This window comes from Rhopilema esculentum, chromosome 8, assembly GCF_057945365.1.
Source record: "Rhopilema esculentum isolate cy_ngs chromosome 8, ASM5794536v1, whole genome shotgun sequence".
NCBI lineage: Eukaryota > Metazoa > Cnidaria > Scyphozoa > Rhizostomeae > Rhizostomatidae > Rhopilema > Rhopilema esculentum.
Window position 1 is genome coordinate 824,806 of NC_142822.1, and position 25,221 is coordinate 850,026.

The window sequence follows — 25,221 nt, forward strand, 5'->3', positions numbered from 1 at the left end:
TCGAAAATATTTTTTGAGAACCAAGGCCGTAGGAGCCCGAAGGGCATCGTGGGACGCGCTCAACATTTTTCAAAGGCGAGCAAGAAGTAGTTTGTGACAAGCAAGTATGCCCTGGATACCAGAGCCCCCCTCTTTTCCCCTCTAAAGGTCTTCCACTGTTTTCGATCCATTCTTTCAAGGAGGCTCTGGTCCTGGTGTACCCAGGGTGAAGTGAGTAGTACCAAAAGCAGCGCCCTATCAATCTTTTAAGAGACCCTTTTTGTAAAACGAACATTCTTCAAATGTAAAATTTGGAAACAATCAACCTGATGCATTCAATTAGTTTTAATTTTCGATTTTTTAGAAAGCCCATATTTTTTCTTTGACATTTCCGCTCTTTGCACTTGGGTCAATAAAGCAAGGGGGTCAATAAAGGCGGAGCAGGCAGGACGCCCGGCTTTTTAGCAAGGAAAACATCGGAAGTAAACTCCACTTAATTTTGAGAATTTGTCAAAACAGCTCCTCGGCCGCCACCTTGATCACACATCCTGTCTTTTTCGAAAGTCTGCGTTCAATCGTTGTGGTTTATTGATCACGACTGGGCAAGGAGGAAGCTCTAAATGGAGTTCTAAACAATAACATTGGGGGCTCGCAGTTTGAACAGGGATTTAACTATATGAGCGATATACCGGAAACTGCCTCTCTCTCCCCGCCATAAAGTTCAGTTCGTTTTTATAGTCAGTGTTCCTGTTGACAAGTTTACAGACGAGCCATCGAACAATTGTTGGAGTAAATAGTTAAATGCCTTGGTATCTGCAGAAGTTCTGTTGTTTACATTGGACATTCTATAGTTGCTAGCAAGTGAAATGCGGAATTAGGTGTTGGTTTTTCTCTGCAAGTACAAAGAATAATACATGCTGTCAGAAGCTGTGAAGAGATTATCCATTTTACCAAGCTATCCTAGAGTGTTAACAGAGGCACTAAAGTTTGTATGTGCAACCAAAATGAAGATGTGGATGGGCCTCGTACTTTTGCTCTCGACAGCAACTTTTTGTGAAGGTAAGAAGAAAAACGATTGATTTTCACCCAATGTTTTGTTCTACCTAGCTTGTGTCTCTTGTTGCTTGAACTTAGTTGCTGGAGAACAAAAGCTAAAATTTCGTAGGAACTCACTTCAGAGATCGATGTTTTTCGGCTTGATGTTCCAGGACCGAGTGGCAGTTCACTGTTGCAAAAAAAGCGAACGAGATTTCCACGAAATCTAAAGAATTTTCAAGGATTTTCTGACAAGATAATAGGAGTTTCACCCAAGGCTTACGAGATTTTCATAGATGAATTGCCCCTCCTCCAAGAAAAGACACGTGGCAGGCGGTTAAACCTAGAGTAGATTCAATGCCCCTTTTAGTGTCAATCTTCCCCACATCAACTGTTTTTTTCTTGATCGATTGCTAGCAAATCGATAGTTAACATGATCGATAGAAATTTGTTACCACTTTGACTTTAATCAAAAACACCTCAGTACACGAGGGGCAGATCACTCCAAAAAATCTCATACATCTTTGGTAGGAATTCTTTTATTTCATCCGAAAATCCGTAGAAATCATATTGTTTTGGTTGGAATCTGGTATGTTTTTTCCAAGAGTGAATTGCCTCTCGATCGACTGTACATCACAAACCGTAACTTGTAACGTACCTTTTTACAATGACAGAGTTCTGTTTCAAAGGTTTCGAATCTGAGATAAAATACTGAGAAACACCCTGAATAGATATCTTCAAATATCAAAATATTTAAATAATTTCACTAATTTCAATGCTATAAAATTTATTAAGTGTATTTAATATCCTTTTGACACCGCATACAGTAGTGTCCTATATCTATTTCATTTGCCCCCATTTTTGATTATTTCTTGTAGTACCTTGTATATTTACAACAACAAAACGGGGACTCGTTAAACTGAAAGAAACATAGGTTATTCCAACATGACTTTGAATATGTAAATAATTTTCTCAATGTTTCTGATGGTTTAACAAGAGAATAAAATCTGCACAAGGAGTGAAAGTCTTGGTAATCATGTTGTTGTTGTTGCTGATGGTGTTTTTGGTTTTCTGGTCGTAATATGTAATATGTAAGGAAATTTGGTTGAACGGGTGCGATGCAACAATTTTAACTCTAAAAAGGCCAAAATTTGAAAATTTGTCACTGAAAAGGGCCAATTTGGCAACCCTGCTTGAATTTAGTGAGAATAGTTTTAATCCAAAACCAGAATGGTGCGTCTTTTCAGAGCTTTGGTCTGATATTTATTTGAAATTTGTATACGGAATGACTATAAATGACATTCTAGCCAGCATCTTAAAAAGTATTGGAACAAACAGGAAAAAGGATATTTATCTAGAATCATTCCAAGATCTGTTATTAAATGTCATTTAATTGTCTTGCTCTCCTTGCAAACCTTACAATTCAATGTTTTATCGATTTAAGCAATCTAAGAGTTGGATTTTACTGATAACCCCAAAGATACGAAAGTCTACTTTTTGGCATGACAACACGTAGACAGGTGAGGAGGCCCCCTCGAATCCGGATTCGAATAATACTTCCTTATTGCAATCGTATAGCCGTTGCCACATGGAAGCTTTCCCTTTACTCCAGGTCTGTCAGCAGGCTTGTAAGTGTATTTGGGGATTAAAAGCGAACACAGGCCCATCTGCTTCTTGGAACACTATCATCTAATGAAGATATTGCCGAAGCAAGCAGGAAGGCGCCATATAAACTCTCATTTCAATATAAGAGCAAATTAAGTAGAAATTTATTCTATTGGCCTTCAGGTTTTGTCGCCTAAGACAGCCTAAGACATATATCTCTTCCGTATTTTGATTTTAAGTGTTAAGCTATGTTTTCCTTATAAACCATCGAAAGCTGTTAGTCCGTTTTTGTTTAAAGAGAAATAATTGTGTTGCTAGAAAAAACAGCAGTCGTATCAAAATGCATTAAAACATATTAAACACATCCAGATTAAAACAGGATCGAAATAAATCAGATAAAATTAATTTTCTCGTATTTTCAAAAAGGATTAATTCATTTTCATTTATTAAGAAAGCTTAACTGATTATTTGCCTTTAAAAGTACGATTTTTCTAGACTAAAACGGATTGATTTGCTAAAGGGAATTAGATATTTGATCGACTTATCCAGGGGCCAACTTACCCCGGGTTAATTCTATACATAAAGCACAGCAAAACGAGATAGCCGGAGTTCGACTTAAGTCAAGGTTCGAAGTAAACCTGATTGAATTTTACAGTATTTCTATTGATACGTATGGTTGAAATTGCCTTTAGTATTTTGCGACTCGAATAGTTGGGCTCGAATTTTCTATGTAGCCATAGTAAAGAGATTCTCGTTAGTGAAATCATTTTGTATGTAAATTTTGCGAATTCTTATCACAGCATACACACAGTTGACTCTCAGATTTGTCACTTCCTATATCAACACACGCAACGTGGGTTGCTGCTAGAGCCTGTAATCTCTGCATTACACTGTATCAATTTTTATTAAAAGGATAATCCTTTCGCCATTTATGGAATGATCCACACATAGGATTGCTGACATTTTTAATTATCTAGCAGATAAAAATTAAAATGCAGAGGTATTTAGATAAATAGGGGGAAGAGGGTGTGGCATCTTTCCAGCGAAGTTCAATGATCCTTAGCAGTAAGAGATAGGTAATCAAAGACAAATGCCCTGATCTCTCGATGGTGCCAAGTAAACAAGTCCCTTTCTTTAAAGATGTTAAACAATTCTGTAGATCTTTTGTACAGTAAGTTTGTTTTGAATCCAAAATATGGAACATTCTCAACATTGTATGGGGCGCTCATTCGAAATGGTGTTGATTTGTTTTAACTGTTTTTTTAGATTGATATCCAATTCTTCGTCACCATCATTGACACCCTCCTTACCACTCTCCTTATAACCCAGGACTCACATTTTAGGGTGGAGGTGGGGTGTTAAATAAGTATAGGCAATTCTTGGGGGCGTTCATTCGGAGTGGCACTAGTTTGAGGATTATTGTTGGCTGTTTAGCACAAAAATGCAGGTCTCTGGAAGACATCCTGTTGAATCAACCCCATCTTCTTTTTCCAATGTCTCCAAATAATAAGCAATAAGAACGCCACTAAGATATTTTGATACAATTACTCACAAACGCCTCACAAAAATAAAAATTAGAGTATTCTATGCTATAGGATCAACGTAATTTTCTTTTATACTGGCCAGAAATGAACTCAAGATATTCTTCCTTGATAAATCACTTAAAATCTTTAAAAGGTCAAATAAGGCCAAATGTTGCTCTGAAAATTCATTGTAGCATTGCAGCTAGAATATGTTTGCAGGATCTAACATAGATTCATAACGACAGATATATGCTCTGGACTCAATCTTTATCATAAACGTAAGAACCGAAGGGCACAGGGAGAGTATGCCTCCTCACTTTTCAGAAAAAAGTAAAGTACCTATTTACATTTCACGAAGGTGTCCCTAATTTGCCTACATGTCCCTCCACTTTTAAAACGCTGCCTCCCTCCTTGATCATAACAGTTTGTAAACAAAAGCTTGTTGGAAGAGCATCTATTGGTTGTTTACACGTCAATCACTTTTTTCAACTGGAGTGCTTTTCAAAAATACGCAACAGATTAGATGTTTGTGTTTCTTTATCAAATTTAACGATTTTATGCTAAAGGAAGATAGGGTTGTCTACTTTTGTTAGGTTTCTAGTCTTTTTCTTTTCATTTCGACCATTTCACATTTTCTTCTCTACAAAGCTTTTGCACTTCATTGAATGGTTTTGGTTGTTGCTTCATCTTATATTCTTATATGGTGCCTACACTATTAAAGTATTCTTTCTCTTATAGTGACACTTCACGGATATGACCACTTGTTATATCCTTTTTACTGGTTTTTCTCCAAACTGTCTTTAAATAATGCCATTTTATTTTTAGCAACATGGTCTTATCAGGCCTTGACTTTAGATGTTTTTTCTTCTTAGGATCAGGACCTTCTGTAAATGTGAAGATAGGCGGCAAACTTCCCAAAGGTGGCTCAGTTGAGGCAGTGTGCACTGCAAAAGGGGAGAAGGGAATGGCTATCAAATGGTATGTCGTAAAGCCAGGGATACCTGACGATGAGGTCATAGAGCTAAGTGATGGTTCTACAAACACTATCCACTCTATACAAAGAACAACTGAAGAGGTCAATGGAACTTCTATTAAAGAAAGTGTGAAGCTAACGATTAAATACGACCTCATGAGCGTCCTCACCTACTTTAAGTGCATCAAAAAAGACAAAAACCTTGTTTGCTACGGATCATACAAGTGCATTGCTGATTTCAAACCTCCGAAGAAGGGCGTTTATATGGAAAATGTGGCCATAGTTAACATAGACGGAGTAATACGTAAGTTTTACCTGAAAATAAATATTTTCATTTACTTCTAAGCCATTTTAAAGAGACTCATACTTTTAATGCACTGCGTTACTTTCACTTTAAGTGAGTTGAAGGCTCCTCCCTTTTGTTTGCTTAGGCCGCAAGTTGTTCTTTGATCCGTTTTAGATCTGGTGACGTGACCTGTTCTAGCCAATTACAGTGTTACAGTGCTAAATTGAATTTTTAATGGAGAAGAAAAAACGATTATACTTTTTAATAAGGAGCTAAATGTGTTAGTATCGTGGTATCTCTTTAGATGAACATTGAACGCGAAGAATCAGAATCTGAAATCAAAATATTCAATGTTTTTGGATTGTTACCTACAATCGTATAATTTTGTCCAGATGTTTCAATTGCCTTTTACTTTTAGCTTTTAATTTCAAGTAGTGTGTCTGTACAATTATCATTCTTCATAAGTTACTGTTGCCGAGTCTAAACCAATAAACGTGCAGGAAGCTTTGTCTAAGCCAATCAAATCACGGAATAGCTGAAATCAAGTCAGCATTTCCTCAGCTGTTTTAACAATAGCGCGTGCAACTTCAGTCTGAATGGACAAACCGTTTTGACAATGGGCGAAAAATATCTTTCATCGTTTACAGCATTTGAGAACAATCTAATATAAATCAAAGTGCGCATACAGTTGTGTTTGAACTGAAACTGGACTGAAAGAAATATAACTAAGTTTGAATCTTCGTTGGCGCATAGAATGCCATCAAGTCAATCATTTTTTGCTTATATAAGTACTATCCAACAACCTTTAGATGTATCAAAAGCTGAGTCTGCTTATTTTTCTACAAAATGTTGCTTCCAGGAATGCCTCCACGTGCCAGAATCGCAAAAATTTCAACAGATTCGACAACTGGCAAAGTATTCTGGGTACAGCCAACAGGAGGAGAGGTCCCTATTCTTCGCTATGAAGTTATGTACAAACTGAAAGCAGACTTGGATTTTGTGTTCAGTCGCGGGCCAGTTGAAAGCAACAAATCTAGAATGGCTCTAATCAAGGGCCTAAAACCATACACACAATATAACATCTATGTTCTGTCAGTGCTCCCGAAACAGTTGGAAGTCTCATTGGGCAAAAATAAAAACCTTATCGAGAGTCCTCTTTACAGGCTGCAAACAGATGTCGATGGTGAGTTGTTGCGTCATCTGTTTTGAATCATATTTTTCAAGGCGATTGCATCGTGCAAAATTTGTTGTTTTAGGCCTATGCCTGTTGTGCAATGTTGTTTATGCAAGTTGACGTGATCTGTTTTTGCAAAGAAAAACAGCTCGTGATCGGCTTATTGAATGATTTATTTTCTTTTATGGAAATAAAGGAGAAATCTTCAGTCCAAATTCTGTGCTGCCTAATGATTGTCAACTTTGAGATTGTTTTAGTTTCTGTTGACTTCCTCTTGGAGCGTATTCGCCATTTTTTCAGAAGGTCCATCGATCAACTGAAAATCTTAAACAGTCATATGATAGTCTAAAGATATATCAAGAAAATAATCATTTTGTCTGAGATACAAAGCAACATTTGAAAGCTGACAATTACTTTTATGAGAGCTCTATATCTAAAAGGATCTTCCAGTTTTCGGTAATACGCCTAGATTTTTACGATAGACAGAAGGTATATCCAGTAGTCATTTCTATCCTCTAATGGTTTCTCAGCCCATACATATCTTTACTGCAACTTAAACTGTATAGTATCATTAGAAGCTAACATATTTCAACGTGCCAGAAGCAACTTGTCGTCACGGAGCTCTTGGACATATTCAAAATGTTTCCATTGATAAACAAGAAGGTCTTCTGATAAAGTCTTAGAGTATGAATAGACTATGAAAATACTCTATTCAGGCATTTGGTTTGTCGAGAAGATCACTAGATCTGCTCTAACCTCCAGCCTAGGTGATCTTCCATTGTTTAACAATAGGATTTTTTTCCTGCTACCTATAAAAACGAAGGCTTGATCCCTAGCTGATTTCCCCAAGAAAAGACTATGGAAAATCAGGTTCTTTATCTTGAAAACGTGGTCCACCACACCCCGGATGTGCTCGGTCTCTTTGTACAATAGTAAATTGATTTTATTTATTAACAGGCCCTGAAATTGAGCCACAATCCATGAGGACTGGTAGTGTTGGATCGACGTTCATATACTTGATCTGGCAGGTGAATGCATTACTTATGGCCTAACATAAGAAAATGGCCGGTATTATCTTGCTGGTTCAAAAGTATATCAAGTTAAATTTATCAAATAATGTCGATATTTACATTTTTTTACCAATCATTGAAAGTACTAACCTCTTCAAGATGTACTTGATACAACCACGGCAGTGACAAAGCCAAAATGTAGAACTAAGAATGCTTCATCTACAATTCTGTTAGTTGTTTGACATATTTTATCCGTACTTTGGAGTAACTTGCGCAGTAGCAATCTACAGAAGAAAATGCAACCTTGATATGAGTTAAATGTTACAATCCTGTTGGAGGACGGTAGTTGACTTATTTTAGTCAGATAGCCATATCACAAGTTCTTCCGCAGATGACATCCGCAGATGGTTGAGCTTTATATAAAACTTGATTTTTCTTGTTCTATGGCAGCAACCACCAACAGGATCCTGGAATGGACCTCTCAATGGTTTCTACATCACATACAAACGAATAAAGCACGGAAACCGGATGGTGGAGGGTGAGAAAACCGTGACAAGCACTGTCGGAGGGACTGTCACAAAATTCAATGCAACAGACCTCAAACCATGGAGCACGTATTTGATAACTGCATGTGGGTTCAATCGAAAAAGAACTGACAAATCGATTGTTTACGGCAAATCTGGCAATCTGACTGTCAATACACATTTAGCACGTATGTGTCGTTGGGTCTTCTCAGTTAAATTACTAGTTCTATTAGCATACTCAAAGGTTTATCTCTCATTGTATTCTTTTTCAAAAGATTTACAAAACACTGAGAGCCAAAACCAGCAACAAACTTTATTGTCTTTCGATATTCAAAAAACTATATATAAAAAAGCCTGTTTGAAGGGCAATGAAAAAGATTGGCTTCTATTTACAGACTGCACATATTTTCACTGGCTACATCTGCCTTTTAATGCTGGTTACATTCCACTTTCGTCTCTTTCTTCTTCCTCATCTTTCTCCTCAGGTTTCTTTGGTTCTATTCAAAAGTGAATAAGGCTAGTAAAAGTACAAAGTTTGTCTGGAAAACTTTATTGTTTGTTTCATTGCAGGGCCATCAACTCCACCATCAAACTTAGACATGGTGAAAGTCACATCACATTCAGCACAGGTAAAATGGGAGGTGAGTAATTTCTGTTATAATTTCCCTCTACATTTATCTTGCTTCTTAATTCATCCATAAGATACAGCTGAAACAAAAGCCACGTTCGTGATATTTTAGGTTAAATTATTGCCTGTTTCACATTCGCGATACTTTAGGTACAATTTTCCTACCAGGTAAATGGGAGGTTTAAAAGTGAATAAACATCAATATTTGAGAAATCGAACTGTCTTTATTGCAATAATTTTCAAGCTTCAGCGAACTATTTTTGACCATGCTGGACATGTGCTAGCAATCTTTTAGCGAATGCCAATGAGTTACGGTCCACCTCATTTGTCACAACAGGCACCGTTGCTTCCCAACGCTAATGGGCCAATTGATGGGTACATTTTACGCTACCGAAGAACAGAGATTGGCTACATGAATGTGAAGGAGGCGAGCAAGTCTAACTACATATCACGTGACGTAAACGACAATTACACTTTGCATGGTTTGCTTCCATGGAGTACATACAACGTTGAAGTGATAGCGTACAACACGTTCCAGGGCAGCGAGTTGGAGAGTGAAGCGAGTCATGTCCTGGTCGTGCAGACTTTAGTCAGCAGTATGTACAATGTCGTCTTTCACACATGCAATTCCTGAATCCCTCTTTTTTCAGTTGTTCCAACATTCCCTTTGATGAAACTGCATTTTTTTTCTAATCATCAAGTAGCCACATCTAAGTAACAATGTTTATACAGGAAGCTCTCATCTGACTATGTATAATTTTTCAAAAAGGTGTTGAAACAAACTGAGTTTGAGTTTTGAGTGAGATATGGATAGTCTTATAAACAGTCACGTGACTTCATTTGCATTTTAGATATCGCTCGAGACTCTTTTGTGGCTCCTTTTGTTACGAAATGTTTTCAGTGTATTTTTAGTCGGATTTTAAGTTTTCTTTTGAATGCTCCTTATGGCCTCTTTTTCTTAATAGAGAATGAAACATTTTGTTTTTAATTGAGCTTTGCCTTAACTGTAGCAATTCAAAGAATTTGCGTATTATTAAGCCATTCAAAAAGACTCATAAATGTTTCTATGTATTGTTGGATATTGTTATGTATTTTACGGATCAGAACTTGTTGATGTGTGTTGCTTTACGAGTCTTTTTAACCACACACTATGTAAGGTTTATTTCCTTATTTTAGGGCCTGAATCAGCTCCAAGGGGCCTCGTTGCAGAACAGAAGGAAGCAAGATCAGTAGTCTTGAGTTGGCAGGTAACAAATTGACTCTGCTTTTTGTTTGTTTACGTTTGTAACCTGTATAGCAGCACAATATATTTTAGGCACTGCGTTTCACTTGAGACATGTATTTTGGATGTACCTACATGCACTGGTCTTCCAAAGCCACCATTAACAACAAGCGAAGCACAGAGTCATATCCAAACAGCCAGGACCGTAAAGAGAATCTTTTGTGAGAGAATTGTTAAGGGCTCTCTTATTTTTTAACTTGTTCGGTAGTGAACAAGGTGCGAATTTTGCAATATTAAACGTCTGACGGACTTAAACTTTATAGAAAATATTCTAAAAACCATCTCCCATTTTGAGCTAGGTAGTATTACAGGCACATGTACGCAAGCAATTTTAGATTAATTTGAGTTTAATTTAACTTAGTTTAGATTAATTTAATTTTAGATTAATCCTAGAATTGACAATTATTAACGATTGATTAAGTATGAATTGCATAAGTAGTTATAAATTTTAGTATATATTGCTTAATTTGAATTTGAATATGTTCGTTTTGGACTTTATATCTACGAATGTAAGAAAACATATCTCAATTGCAATATTACTTTTTTTCAATGCATTTCCAAAAATTATTTTGAAACCCAGACTTGTCGCGGTATGAATGTATAGTTTCACTACCTATTTCATTTTATTTTGATAACCGTTTAGCCACCAAGCATAACAGACAATGCAAACGGGCCGGTCGATGGTTACATTGTAATTTACAAGAGAACAAAACTTGGACGAGAACCCCTGGACATTATGGAGGAATTTGATATCGAAGTAGAGAAAGATGGTAACGGGAACTTCAACTTAACTGGTTTGAATCCGTGGAGCACCTACAGTATTCGAATCGCTGCCTTTAATTTGTATGAAAGAGAAAAATTGAAGAGTCAGTTCACAGAGCCATTTCTGGTGTCAACCATAGTTGATGGTAAGTGTCGTTGGGTTATTAACACTGCAGTATTTAAAAAGGGTGTAAATACGTACCTCTCTATAAGATTCAATCATGAACTCTTTGCCTGCACTCTGTAAATATATATCTCGAATGATATGAAAATTTTGAGTTAAAGAACCAGGCCCATTTCATTTGCTTTTGCTAAAGTAAAGTCATAAAAATTACAATTTAAAGCGAGGTTGAATTAAAGTCGACAGGTTTCTTTTTGCTATACTTCCAAGCTTATAAAGCCCTTAAATTTAGGCCATGGTCAGTTTCCATATCATTTCAATATTGTCAGGCACTTTTCTTTATACAAAGTTCTTCTCAAAATATTGCCGACAAATGACCAACTAAATAACATCTATTATTCCGACCTTTCGAAGTTTTTAAATAAAATTTTTCATTAAAAAGTTTAATTTCTGGCTGATGTATTTATTTCAGGACCGGAATTGTCATCAGAGGGGTTTAGAGCACTACATGCCTCCGCCACATACGCCTCTTTGAGTTGGAAGGTATGCCTTTTCCACTAAAATTAAGTATTTATGAATTGTGCGAGAATCTTTTTAAAGTTATGAGTAGTGTGTATTCAACAACCGGCTAAATAATCATTACACATCTTGCATGATTTGTATTTCATGGGGTTTTAAAAGTTTTTGGAGATTTGAGATTTCGCCAATCAGCAACATACTTAGCTAGTTTCTTTTAGTAAAAGTGTAAAGATAGTTTGCGATTTGTGGAGTGTCCACTCATTTCTCGCTCAATGAAAACGAGTGGCCACTTAAGTTTTCATTTTAGTCTTTATAACATGTAATAGATAAATTTATTTCATTATTTACCTGTGCCTTGAGATAATGGTGTTGAATTTTGTCGTTGATATATGAAATGTAGGTCCCTAGACAAAATTTTAGGGAGCTCGAGTGGGTGAATTTTTATATATTTAAATATCTATAAAACTATCTTATCGTACATAATGTCTTCAAATTGTTACTCAGCGTCCCAAACCCAATTATGCAAATGGTCCTATTACGGGGTACCTGATCTCTTATGAGAGAGTCAAGTCTGGGGACCAGAGTCTTTCGTCCAATGGCTCCGTATTGCAGCGCTTTGTACCTGGCCAATATGAAGTTTATCGACTGGATGAACTCAAACCTTGGAGCACGTACAATGTCAAAATCATTGCACTGAACGTTTTTAACAAGCAGCGTTTATACAGTAAAGCCAATGAAAAACTCATTATTACAACCAATGTGGATAGTAAGTATCAAGGATGCCACGGTTTGTTTTTGCACATACTTCTAAACAATTTTTTGATGGTACGATATTTGAAAATGGCTTTGAAAAAAGGAAGCATTTTTTCAGCATACCAAAAGCTTTTTCTTCTGACACTCCTCAGAGTATATAACTTCTGCATTGTACTTCATAACTCTTTAGTTATTCATATTATGCAAGGAAACCGATAATTTATGTTGACAAAAAGTGAAGTTTGCCCTATGACATCAGGTATATTTGTTTCTTTTGCTTTTACTTTCGATGCTTACTTATAAAGCAAAATATTTGAATCAACTATATATTTGTTTAAAATATTAAACTTCAGAACCAAACAAGTCGCCCGAAATTGTAGCAACAGTGAGCACTGGATCTCGTTTTATTGAAGTCAAATGGAAGGTAAGCAGTTTATTTAGAACTCATACCTTGCATCACCATACTGCAGCAATACTAGCATGCATGCAATATTTCATACCAAACCATGTGTTGTGCAATTTAAAGACAAAACCATATCATACCATACCATATCACACCATACCACACCATACCATACCATGTTAGCAATGCCATACCATCGTACCATACCATGTCATGTCATACCAAAAAATACCATACCATACCATACCATATCATACCATACCATACCATACCATACCATACCATACCATACCATACCATACCATACCATACCATACCATACCATACCATACCATACCATACCATACCATACCATACAATACAATACAATACAATACCATAATATATCACAAAATACCGTAACATATCACAAAATACCGTAACATATCACAAAATACCGTAACATATCACAAAATACCGTAACATATCACAAAATACCGTAACATACCATACCATACCATACCATACCATACCATACCATACCATACCATACCATACCATACCATACCATACCATACCAAACCATACCATACCATACCATAACATACCACAAAATACCATAACACACAACACCGTACCATACGATACCGTATCAAACTAAACCATTCAATTGATTTCCATCACAAGCAAATTTTTGAACTGTAAATACGATTTCCATTTCAGAAGCTGCAAAGAGATGATCAAAATGGCCCTTTGGATGGCTACGAGGTTTTCTACCAGCGAACATCTCTCGGTCTCAACAAAATTAGCGACTCAAAACCTAGAAAGGAAGGAGTTCCTGGCACCGTGCAGGTGTACAAGCTCACAAATCTGGTGCCATGGTGCTCTTACAACATCTGGGTTTTGGCTTATAACTTGAAAGACAACGAGAAACTTGAAAGTCCAAGAGGAGAGATATTTTCAGCCCGGACCCAACCTGGCCGTAAGCCATAAGTTTCCTTTATTAATTGTTTGTAGATACTTCGTTTTGTTTAACAAAAGCACGGTAATTCACAAACATATACTTTCTTTGTTAATTATTTACTTAGGAAACGCTTTTTATACACTGCTGTGTCTCAATTTATATTTCGTGCCTCACAACTCAGACAACGTCAATCATGTGTAATGCATGTATGCTTATCAATTGTGATCATTATTTCTCACTAACAAAATTTGTATAAAAGAAGCTCCCCCGATGTGTGTATACTTTTGAAACATTTTCTCTCATATTTTCCTAAGCTTTATCATATTTTCTATTACTCTTCCAATTCATATTTTCTTTTTTCTATCATTCTTAGTTTTTCTTTTAAATGATCTGAAGTTATTTGCGTTTTATTTTTTGCGAGATTTGCCCCCAATGCAACCGACAACATGATATGCATGACTGGGGCAGGGCAAAAATTCTGTCTGGGGCTGATGCCCAAAATCTTATTGCTTTAATATGAGCTGTAGCAGCTTCATTTCAAAGTGTCGATTCATATATCATGGTTAATACAGATGCCAAAAATTGTAATTTAGGGAATCTAAATAATTGTTTTAGGACCATCAGCATCTCCAGCTTCCGTCGGTATCCCTCACTGGTCAGCAAAATCAATAAGGATCTCATGGGCTGAACCAAAGCAAGAGGAACTTAACGGTGAACTCACTGGCTACATAGTAAGAGTCAACACCACAGAAGTGAAGGTAGGTAACAGAACAAGATCCAAAAGAGATGTCATTCAAGTGTCAACTCTACATGAAGTACCATCAAATCAGACTTCCTATACAATCGAAGATCTTAAGCCTGCGACCAAATATTCTGTAGAAGTGGCAGCAAAAACTGAAGTTGGACACGGACCATTCTCTGTGCCAATGTTCCAGATAACTGGAGAAGATGGTATGCATGCTTTTGAACTTGCCTTGTGTTAAAAGTTTCAGCTCTTTGTATTAATTCGCATAGTATCAACGCCAAGTGGCGTGTATGTTTATCATACCCTGACCTTATTGATTTTGCATACCCATATTTATTATTGATAAAATATGTGTTCCAAAAATACTTATAACGATTTTTGTCGTTAGTTTAGAAATATCTCGACAAACGAATAAGCAATGCAATAAGAAAATTGAAAATGCAATTCACAGAAATTTTTACACTTGTGTTGAGCGCATCTGGAAAAGCGTGTATCATTCCCCAGCATTTTTACTCAATGTCTTTAGTTGTGTTTCCAAAATCTCCACATTATTTTTTGGTGAAAATTGTCTTTGATTGGCATGAACAAATATTCTTCCTGTCGTCAAGTGTTCCAAGTTGAGTTTATCTGAAACAGGTGCGTGTGTTTTTTGCAGCTCCATCAGCACCTCTGAGCCCAAGGGTTTTGTCTCCTGCTGGCCAAATACCAGTGAAAATTACTTGGGACGCACCTCTGCAGCCCAATGGTAACATAATGTCCTACGTGGTAGAAATTTTTACTTATGGACCAAACACTACAGAGACTTTGAGGGTGTCTGGCTCACAAAGTGCTGTCAATATCTCCAAGCTTGACATATCTCATGAGCATTTATTTAGAGTAAGATATGTCATATTTTTCTTTTTATGCAAAGTTGGCTGATAACTATTTAGCAACATGTTTACGTAGTATGCTTAGAGACATTCTATAGCTGTGTTTTGGTCCGACTCTTTCTTAATAGCGAACAACCACTCTTTTCGTCAAGTTAATCTGGGCTTATGGTTTTAAATCATTGATGTAAGGCACACAGTAAGGGCAAGGCCTCGTTTCTGGATTTATACTGATAATGAGGATTGCTAGGGAACAGTTTACCCCAGCTCCTTCCAGTCAAAAGAGCCTCGAAAGTGAAGCGACTTAAACCACAGTGAAAAGACAAACAACTCAAACCCTAGTAATCTCACAGTGGTCCTGGTCTTATAACCTGCACAAATGTCATTGGGAACCCGTTCTGAATTATGGAAACCTTGAAACTGAGAAAGGTCGCAATTTACCATATTTTGAATGTGTGTAGAAAACTTTCTTGTAATTAAGAATTGTTTTGTTTAAAAGATGGTTAATTGCAGGTGCGGGCAAAAACTGTCAGAGAAGGAAAATGGTCACATTGGGCGGTCTTGTTCAGTGAGTATTCATATCTGTTGAAGCAATTTTTATACCATGAACCTTATACATATGGAAACCAATTATCAGTTAGAACGTTACGTCATATAATCAGTTTCCATATGTTTTTGAAAGTGGTGGCAGCGCCAGCTACTGCAGAGTGGGAGCGTAATGGGGATTCCCTATGAGACCAACCCTTTTTTGCCTCCTTTCAGTCATTTACACCAGACGTATTTTCTTTAGGCAAATCTGTTAGAAATATGACCGAACCTAATGCATTTTAATCAATTTTCAGAAGAATTCTGTGGACCATGTTTGAAAAAAGTGGGGAGGATGAATCTAAGCCCTAAAATACTTGTAAAGTACGGATGATTAAAGAATAAAGAGCGGTCCTGTGAAAGAAAAAATTGGTTAGAGATAGCACAGCACACACTGCGATCCTATTTTTTCATGTATAAGATAATAAATCTTCTTTTTCTTGTCAGTTCAAGAAATTTTTTAAGATTCCAATGAGACAGTCTTTTCCTAATTGCCCTTTTATGTATTTTTTTATTTAGAGCCTGATCCTACTGCAACTTTGGCAGAGCGGAAAGACAGCAAAGGCCTACCCCGTTCGTATCTCGTTCCCATCGTTGTTGGTGTTGTGCTTTTCTTGTGTTTTCTGGCAGCATTCTTCATGTACAGAAGGTATGTCTCTTTTCAAGCTACTGAGTTATCTCAAGTATCTTTCTTGTGCCACTGTGTGAATTGAATTTAGGAATTGTTTCAAGGAATTTCAAACCTGATTACAAATCTATAACATGAAAAGGCTGGGCACTCTTCTATAAATAACAGCAGCTATAATAACATTCTACTTCATTCTATGCTGCTCCATTCTATTCGCTCTATCCACTCCAGTCTGTGCTGAGACCTTCTCTTGACATTTAACCTCTTTCACAACTTAGATATTTTGATAACTCATCAAAATGCTCCAGTTCTCAATGATATCATAACGTGCCCTTGTTGTATACGAACCAACTCGGCCGTAGATCCTGCGTCGGATTTACGCTGAGGTGTGCTTAGTTGTGCTCAGGCGCAGAACACCGTTGGCCTAGGGGCCCCATTTTCCTTTCAAAAAAATTTAAATCCCACTAAAATGCATTATGCCTATACTTGGATGCTGCTATACCTAACTCCTTCAAGGTCTAAGTGAAGGACCTCATAAAGTAAGTAGTGCAGGACCTCATTTGACCTAATTCCGACCCTGCGTAGATTTGTGACAATACTTTTTGCTTGAAGCTGAAACCATTTCCTGCAAAATCTATTGCACTTGATTTTAAACTCCTCCATCTGTAGTATCTGTCAGGCGCTTTTTGTACCAATAGCTTTTCATATTTTCAAAGGATGAAGGCAAACGAGTACGATTTAGGCAAAACAGAGGACAAGGAAAGACTGAAAAACATTGATGTTGAAATGGATGGCGTCAAGCGAAACATGGGCGCTGAGGAGGAGAGAATGCTAGACGACACTGACGACATCGACATGGAAGAGAATGAAGCCAAAGACAACCAGCATTCGGATGATGACGAATTCACGAATAACAGCGATAGGAAGATGACACCGTGTAGTACGTTTCTGCTTTATCCTCATCATTAAAGAAACAGAACTTTTATTTAAGCTGCATTTATATTTAAGGACCCCACCTAATTGGTAAATATTCGAGTTCCTTGCTAGGTACGTGACAGAAACTATGGATAGTCGAGAATATTGGTGGGGAAAATTAGATTTATTTTCAACAGTCTGAAATCTCAAGTCACTGAGAAGTTTTATATACCGTTTCTGAAAGTAGAAGACAATGCCGGTATCTCAAGGTGGCTCCTATTGCTTTGTAGGCACTCCTCCTCCCTCGTCGCTGCCATGTGACCCAGCTCATCCTCCCATCGCCGTGAACAGGTTTCAAGAGCATGTCAATGATCTCAAAGCAAATAACCGAATCAAACTGAAAGACGAGTACAAGGTGAGACTGCCATGTTCTTGATTTCGTCTAATAAACTCTCAGTGTCTCATTTATGTCATGATTATCATAATTGTATTGCCATGAACCACGGATCCGATAACACAGTTTCATCATGAAAAAGATAACGTTTTCCATAAGTTATCTCTCACAGCACAAACCCTTTGCTTTTTGCCAGGTCATTTGAAAGCAAATAACTCGCAGTAATCCATCGCAAATACTTTAGTTTAATCTACATACTTAATAAAAAGTTCTTTAGCCTAAGGAAGGATTGCTAATTTTTTAGAGGAGAACAAGCTGCGCTACCTATTGGCCACTGCAAATGTTGCGGTTCATGCAAAGGCAATATTTTATAAACACAGTGTGTCAGAGTGAAAAGCAACACCAACAATTATACTTGCCTAACAACTAACGCTTTGATACAGATGTACTCTGAAAGAAAACACTTTGCAATTTTTTTCTCGTTGATTTACCACTTTTTCTAAAATATCATATTAATTTTTGTGCAAAATTAACAATGCTGTCTCAAACAATCTGTATTCTGCAAGTCATAAATTGTCATTTCTTTCAAGGACTTTAAAGTGGGTCAGATCTACACTTGGGATGTTGCTATGAAGTCATCGAACAGATCTAAAAATAGATATGCCAACATCGCTGCATGTAAGCTGTTGTTTTCCAGTTCTAATACTTTTTAAAGAGTTATGAGTGAATTATCTGTTTTCTTGGTAATCTTGTTTAAACATCCTTAGATGAATGTTTGATATTTATTTGATTTAGTAACTGAAGCCTGAAACTAACGAAACAAGACTCTGTAGGATGAGTCCTATTCCTAGATTATTCAAAGCCCCGCTGTTTTATCTGCCTCCTTTGGATCCAACTCTCTCTTTCAAGCCTTTATAAAGTACATTTCCAGTCCGTTAATCTAAACATTGATTCTATTACAGACGATCATTCAAGGGTAATATTGAAACCAGTTCCAGGTGACATGAATGGTTCCGATTACATCAATGCGTCTTATATCGATGTTAGTAAGCCAAATATTTTTTATCTTTCAAATCCAGTATTTGATTTTTTTTTTACTTGCAAGAACATCTGTTCTGAGAGTATATGTTGAAGAGAAATAAAACCACTTTAAGAAAAAGGATGAAAGTAGTAGGTAAAGTGAATCTAAGGTCTTTAGGTATTACCTCTATTCACAATACGTTGTTGGTGTCTATATTGAAAACCCTTATGAATCATTTTCAATATTGCCTTTCAGGGCTATCACTACCCGGAGGAGTACATAGCTACCCAAGGTAAACCATTGGTATATGAAAGAAACATTATTGCCAATAAGTTTTGCTTTGAGCTAGCCACAGAAGAGAACTTAAACCAATAAAGAGTTCAAGCAAGCAATGGATAATTTAACCATGCAGTCTTTATAAAACTTATTTCCGCTCACAAGCAGCTGTTCACACGATCCTTATCAATAAGGCTATGCATTCAAAGTTTTTTCCAATTGCTGAGTAATCCCTTTTTAACTCTGAAACGCCCGTAAAATTGAACACTAAAGAGTCATTTTGCAGCCCCTGAACCACACCTGTTTAACCTACATTCCATCAGATCTTACCATTACCCACTAAGAAATTTTCTGTCTCAATGGCAACTCAACAAATTGATGTAAAATGTAAAAGACTAGATTAAAACACACTCACTGCCATCGATGCATTTTGATCTGATCCACTCACTGATCTATGCATATATTCCTTTGTAATAGAACAAAGGAATTCAACTCGTATTTTTACTGCCTGCTTCTTGCCATATTTTCTTGTTAACAACCTGAAGGCCTCTGCTTCTGAAACAATGTGTTTATCCTTGACTCTTAAGTACGTTCTCTTTTCAGCCTGGATTTGTGTTTGAATATTGATAAAGCTACATGCAAAGATGAAATAGTTGCATTCATCGATAGAGAATTTAGTATGATCTATTATCAAGTAACGATTTCTGTGTTTAGGCCCAACTGAAGATACCATTGTTGATTTCTGGCGAATGATTTGGCAAGAGCGGTCAAGCACAATAGTTTGCCTCACCAATCTCCACGAGCTGGGTCGAGTAAGATGTTTTGCAATCTATATATTCATTAAGTAAATTAACAGAGAGCATTTCATATAAAGCGCCCAGGATACTTTCCCTTACATTATCCCCAAACCCAGATACAATCAAGTTCATGTACCAATAGTATGCAATAGTGTGGAAATGTGAGAGAGCTGATGTGCTCTTTAGTTTGTATTATTGGATTCAGTTCGCTTCGTTACTTCAGCAAAATTATTATCGTTCAATTAGGAAAGATCTAATTTTTTCTATAACACCTATGTTTGTTTTCTCGACTTTCTGTGGATTTTTTTTATGTTTTCCACCATAGAAAAAATCGCAAACAGCTTCGACATTACATGAAATTTCATTAAAATGAAATGTCATGAAAGATTGGCCATTACAGTCAATCATCCGTTTCATAAGCATCTCCTTCTAGGCAAAATGCAATCAATATTGGCCCACCGTCGGAGAGGAGAGATATGGAGGGATAACTGTGGCCCTTGTATCAACTGACAAAACTGCTAATTACATAATCAGGACGATGGATATAAGACACGTGAGTGAAATCAAGAGCTTCACTAAAATTTCTCTCTAGACTTTAATAGGTCTAGCATATACAGCCAAAATCTATCAATAATATATTGTAATATTACTCCTTGCCTTGTGTAATGGTAATATCGATTCTTGTCTATGTTTATCAATGAAACAAAATGGCGAACGCGAAAGAGACGACAACAAATAAAACGGCGAAGTGAAAGCAATATTTACAATATAAATCCGCGAAGAAATGAAGTAGCGTTAATGATGCTCACAACAGTAAACCAAAACAGTACAACAGTAACAAACTAAAAACAGTGAAACAACACAACAATATTTGTTTCAGCAAGCTGTAATATGCTTAGGCTTTTTGGCCAATTTCAAACTTTTGCAACTTCTAAGCTTTCCTTATTTTGTTTTAAATACTTTATTATGCCATTGCCATTTCCATTTTTTCAAAAAATTGTGTTCTTTGCCTAGGATCAAAGCGAGGAAGTGCGCCAAGTTTGTCAGTTTCATTTTCTATCATGGCCCGATTATGGTACTCCAGTCCACCCGACTTGCCTTTTGTCTCTAAGAAGACGCGTACGACATTTCTATGACGGCAAGACACCAATGATTTTGCACTGCAGGTATGTTGATATATAGGTGCTTGGATGTTTCAAAGTAGAAAGCTGTCAGATCAGTTATTAGAACGTCAGAATAACTTAAAGGTACACTGCGAAAGCCCAAGGCTTCGATTCAAAAACCCAAATATATGGAACTCTTTTATGGCTCTTTTTGCAGGGCTAAGAATTTTTTCAAAGCAAACGGATTTCCGTGAGGTCTAAGTGATATTTCTATAAGCAGTAATGTCAGCATCCAATCTCAAGTCGAACTTTCTAAAACATGTTCCTCTTTGCTTTACTTTACTTTGTAATCTTCAGTATGTCTAAGTGACCAAGCTCTTCTTCTTACAGTGCTGGAGTAGGTCGAACTGGGTGTTTTGTTCTTATCGATGTCATGCTTGAAAGATTTGCAAAGGAAAAGACTATTGATGTCTACAATTACTTACACTATTTGAGAACAAGAAGAATCAACATGGTTCAAACTGAGGTACTAATTGTTTCTAAAAGCATCTTCTATTGGTAGCCAGCAACATAATTCTCGTAATGGCTTTTTTCATCTACAGCACATTTTCCATCTAAAGCACATCGACACTGATTTGAATCAATAAAAATCAAGTTTTCACTTTCGTATAAAAAATTTGTGGAAAGTCGAACGATTTCTTATCCTTTTTCTCTTTTGGCTTGGTATCGAAGATATAATTATTTGAAACTTGGAAATTCATGTGGTGAGTGGGAGAGTTAAATCGTGTGAGAATAATCGAAGGATCGCCTAAATGGATGCTTGAAGCTCGTAAATCATAGAGCTGTGTAAGAAATCAAAGATAATTCTGATATTTGTTAAGAAGGTGTTAGGGTAAAAGTATTCAATCCAAAATGTTGATTGATGTTACCATTATAAGATATTGCAATGGCTGAATGCCCCTTATAAGGTTGCATGAATATGACGCTAGATCTACATACCTGCCTGATGTTCAAAGAAAAAGCAAGACTATATCAATTTAACTTTCAGATTTTAAGGAAGTTGTCATTATAGACCGTAATTTAGCAGTTAAACTCAAAATCTTATACCTTTAAAGACTCTTTTTATCTTGTCTTCCTAGGATCAGTATTTCTTTGTGCACGAGGCTTTGCTTGAGGGACTGCTCTGCGGGAACACAGAAATGCTTGCTAAAGACCTACCTATCATGATCAAGAAATTCAAGAGCGCTGGAAAAGATGATGGCTTTACGCATTATGAAAGAGAATTTAAGGTATTGCAAATTACATGCAATTTATCAACGCTGTACAGCCACGATCAAATCAACAAAAGGCACTTTCAATTACTACAACCGTAACCAACATCAACTTTTTTCACCGTACCTCTAAATCAGCCATCTTACAAAGTTTTGGTCCCACCTTGATTTAAAAATCCTTTTTTCGAATTTGAAATAGAGCGGCAAGATCTTTTAATACTGAACTTTTTAACTTTATGATGCTGTTTGATAATACATTGCGCCACGTGTGAAGATGTAAGCACATAAATCGTTTTGTAAAAGCTTTGTAGCAATAGTCTGACATTAGACCATTTCAGTACAAATAAATGCAATCTTGGTCAAAACTTCCAAGCTTGACGGACCTGCTCTTTGTCAGATGGAAGTGCATCGAGTCCTTCATTTGCAAGTCTTTGTTTCCAAATCGGTTACAGTATGGTCTTTCTGTACTTTTGATTAGAAACTTCAAGAGACATGTCCGGACTTGAAATGGGAAGAATGCACAACAGCACTGCAACCTGAAAACTTAAAGAAAAGTAGAAGCTTGGATATTGTTGCAAGTATGTGAAAGCTTATTATTCTTGGTAAATTCTAAAGCTTTAAATGCCTGCTAGTTATGATCTATGAGAAGACATGTCTATTGAGATATTTTAGCAATCCTTTTAAGACGAATCGGTCTGAAGATCACAATTTTAGCTCTGATATGCAATAAACAGAAATGCTTGTATGTTATCATCAATGGTGCTTTGAAGAGGTGATCCAGGGGGGCCACAGTCCCAGGCCCCGGGCTTATGGTAACTCGCACCAAGAAAATAAATAAAAATTGTAAAAGACAAGAGGCCTTGAGTCCCTAGAGCGGTCGCTGATTATCATCGGCAATGGCCAGAAATTTATCGTCAACTTTGATCAAGCTTTAACAGTCCTGTCCTTCCGCAATCTTTAGTAGTTGTAGTCTAAATCATTTTATAGAAAGGAATACACTTGCTTAACCAACCTATTAAACTATTAAACATAATGAAAACTCCTGCTCCTTGCGTACTTTAAAATGCTTTCAATATGTCCACTACAAAATAAGATAAGGCTGCAAAGAGAACGACTTTAGCTTCTTTAGAACTGTATCGCAGTATTGCTTGTAGCACGCGGGAGTTTTTTCGTATCCAATGCATAATATTTCGAACACTTATAATCCGTTTAAATTCATTCCCTATATTGCTTTGTCAGTCTTTGCGTTTGGATCTTAATTCTTAGATCAACTTTTTTCATTTTAGGAGACAACGATCGAGTGATTTTGAGCCCTGATCCAAGAAACTCAAGCGCCAGTTTCATAAATGCTGTCAGCATTGAGGTATAGCCACGAGACGTCGTTGCAGAATTTACCATAGACGTCTTTTTCTCTGTTTGGCTATGCAAACTGGCTTTACATATGTAGTAGAATTTTCCTTGATTAAAGATGAACAGGAAATGATTCAATACAATTTCAGAAAGTGCATCTTGTGCTTTCTATTAATTTAAATCGCTTTAAACCCTATCAAATTCTTAATAGATATTCTTATAATATTCGTAAAAGCCAAAAATGATTACTAGATTCAGACTCATTCTTTTGCAGCTGAATAATGTTTATATTGGGTAATTTAGGCATGAATTCTTGATTTTCTGATGTAATTCAACGTAACCACTGTATGTGAAGTAACCACTGTATGTGAAGTAACCACTGTATGTGAAGTAACCACTGTATACTTTAACGTAAACTCCCAACCTTATAACTCTCTTTTATACTACTCAACTTCATTCCCCTTGTCCGGATTTATTTTTCGCTTTCAAATTATATTTTATAAATGCTGATTGTAAACTAATTTTTTAATCTTATTTTGTTTATTGTTTTTATTCTAACAGGACTACTGGAAAACAGTGTAAATATGTATATATGCATATCACTAATGAAGTATTATCCTGTATAATTATTCGAGAATAATAATAATAATAAGTAAGGCACCACAAAACACCTCAGTGACTTAAAGGTCTTCCCATCATGCTCCAATGCGTCTTTTCTTCACAGGGCTACAAGGATAAAAGTGCTTTCATCCTCACCGAAGCCCCAATGGACGCAACTGTTTCGTTGCTATGGAAAATGGTCTACGAAAAGGACTGTAAAACAATTGTTGTTCTGTACGGGTTGAAAGAAAGTACAGAGGTAAGTTCACAGTATTCGAGTTGCCATTATAAGATATTGCAATGGCTGAATGCCCCTTATAAGGTAGCATAAATATGACGCTAAGCAGATTTTCATACCTGCCTGATATACGAAGAAACATAATACATCAGATTCACTCTCTTTCTCTCTCCTTGTTCTCAAAATACTGAAAGCTATATTTTTGTACTAATGATGGGTCTGGTTACAGGGTGTCTGGGCTGATTGAAAGAAGAAACGAAATGCTTACTGCTTTATGATCCCTTGCCCCTTGTTTGCGCAAAATGGAGCATTGAATATGAATTGCCATTTTAATTATTGTTCCGTGGCGATACCTGTCACGGTTCCAAAGATATTCAAGAAAAACCGTTTTTCCCAAAGGCTCGCGGCGTGTTGTTTGCCCCATTTACCCCATGACTTCCACCGCCCCCAGCTCTGAGATTTTTTATACATATATGGCATTTTGTCATTATTGATGCTAGAAAAAGAATTTTTCGAATCCGACTGATAGTTTCTGATAATACCAATGACGCAATTTTGATAGTTGAATTCAAACTGTGAAAGTCAGAAGCATGTTTTAATTAACTGTTTACATTTCATAGACATATCCTTGCTTCTGGCCTGCAGACGAGGGCGAGCATGCAACAGAGACTTATGGGGGATTTTCTGTAGAAATGATCTCAGAACAGATGGATGGTGATATTTTTTCGAAAAGGCTGCAGCTGACGTCAGATGAAGTACGTCAACGACTGTTATGATCTAGCCATCGCACATGGCAGGGCCGTTTTATCTATTTATTGCCATCTTCAGGCTAGCCATTTCTGATATTCCTAACAAGGCTGAGTTAGTTATTTTGTAAAGACAATTAGCCAGTTTTCTTAGTTGACAGGTTGA

General features: G+C 36.7%; 1 protein-coding gene across 1 annotated transcript in view; it reads left to right on the forward strand.

Annotated features, from left to right (window-relative positions):
- The first annotated feature begins 233 nt into the window (after positions 1-233).
- The window catches only part of LOC135695172 (receptor-type tyrosine-protein phosphatase mu), a 28,285-nt gene continuing 3,297 nt past the window's right edge, over positions 234-25,221 (forward strand). The window contains exons 1-31 of the mRNA XM_089109740.1: positions 234-1,038; positions 5,015-5,419; positions 6,261-6,584; positions 7,533-7,603; positions 8,036-8,297; positions 8,680-8,750; positions 9,075-9,333; positions 9,914-9,984; positions 10,663-10,927; positions 11,375-11,445; positions 11,926-12,187; positions 12,528-12,598; positions 13,280-13,538; positions 14,136-14,471; positions 14,921-15,141; positions 15,645-15,699; positions 16,236-16,365; positions 17,061-17,284; positions 17,550-17,674; positions 18,244-18,331; positions 18,616-18,695; positions 18,930-18,966; positions 19,665-19,762; positions 20,181-20,300; positions 20,762-20,913; positions 21,241-21,376; positions 21,990-22,139; positions 22,600-22,699; positions 23,408-23,484; positions 24,196-24,330; positions 24,930-25,064. Of these exons, the coding sequence (XP_088965866.1) occupies positions 894-1,038; positions 5,015-5,419; positions 6,261-6,584; positions 7,533-7,603; positions 8,036-8,297; positions 8,680-8,750; positions 9,075-9,333; positions 9,914-9,984; positions 10,663-10,927; positions 11,375-11,445; positions 11,926-12,187; positions 12,528-12,598; positions 13,280-13,538; positions 14,136-14,471; positions 14,921-15,141; positions 15,645-15,699; positions 16,236-16,365; positions 17,061-17,284; positions 17,550-17,674; positions 18,244-18,331; positions 18,616-18,695; positions 18,930-18,966; positions 19,665-19,762; positions 20,181-20,300; positions 20,762-20,913; positions 21,241-21,376; positions 21,990-22,139; positions 22,600-22,699; positions 23,408-23,484; positions 24,196-24,330; positions 24,930-25,064 (4,935 nt within the window). The 5' untranslated portion in view covers positions 234-893. The remainder of the gene's footprint in view (positions 1,039-5,014; positions 5,420-6,260; positions 6,585-7,532; positions 7,604-8,035; positions 8,298-8,679; positions 8,751-9,074; positions 9,334-9,913; positions 9,985-10,662; positions 10,928-11,374; positions 11,446-11,925; positions 12,188-12,527; positions 12,599-13,279; positions 13,539-14,135; positions 14,472-14,920; positions 15,142-15,644; positions 15,700-16,235; positions 16,366-17,060; positions 17,285-17,549; positions 17,675-18,243; positions 18,332-18,615; positions 18,696-18,929; positions 18,967-19,664; positions 19,763-20,180; positions 20,301-20,761; positions 20,914-21,240; positions 21,377-21,989; positions 22,140-22,599; positions 22,700-23,407; positions 23,485-24,195; positions 24,331-24,929; positions 25,065-25,221) is intronic.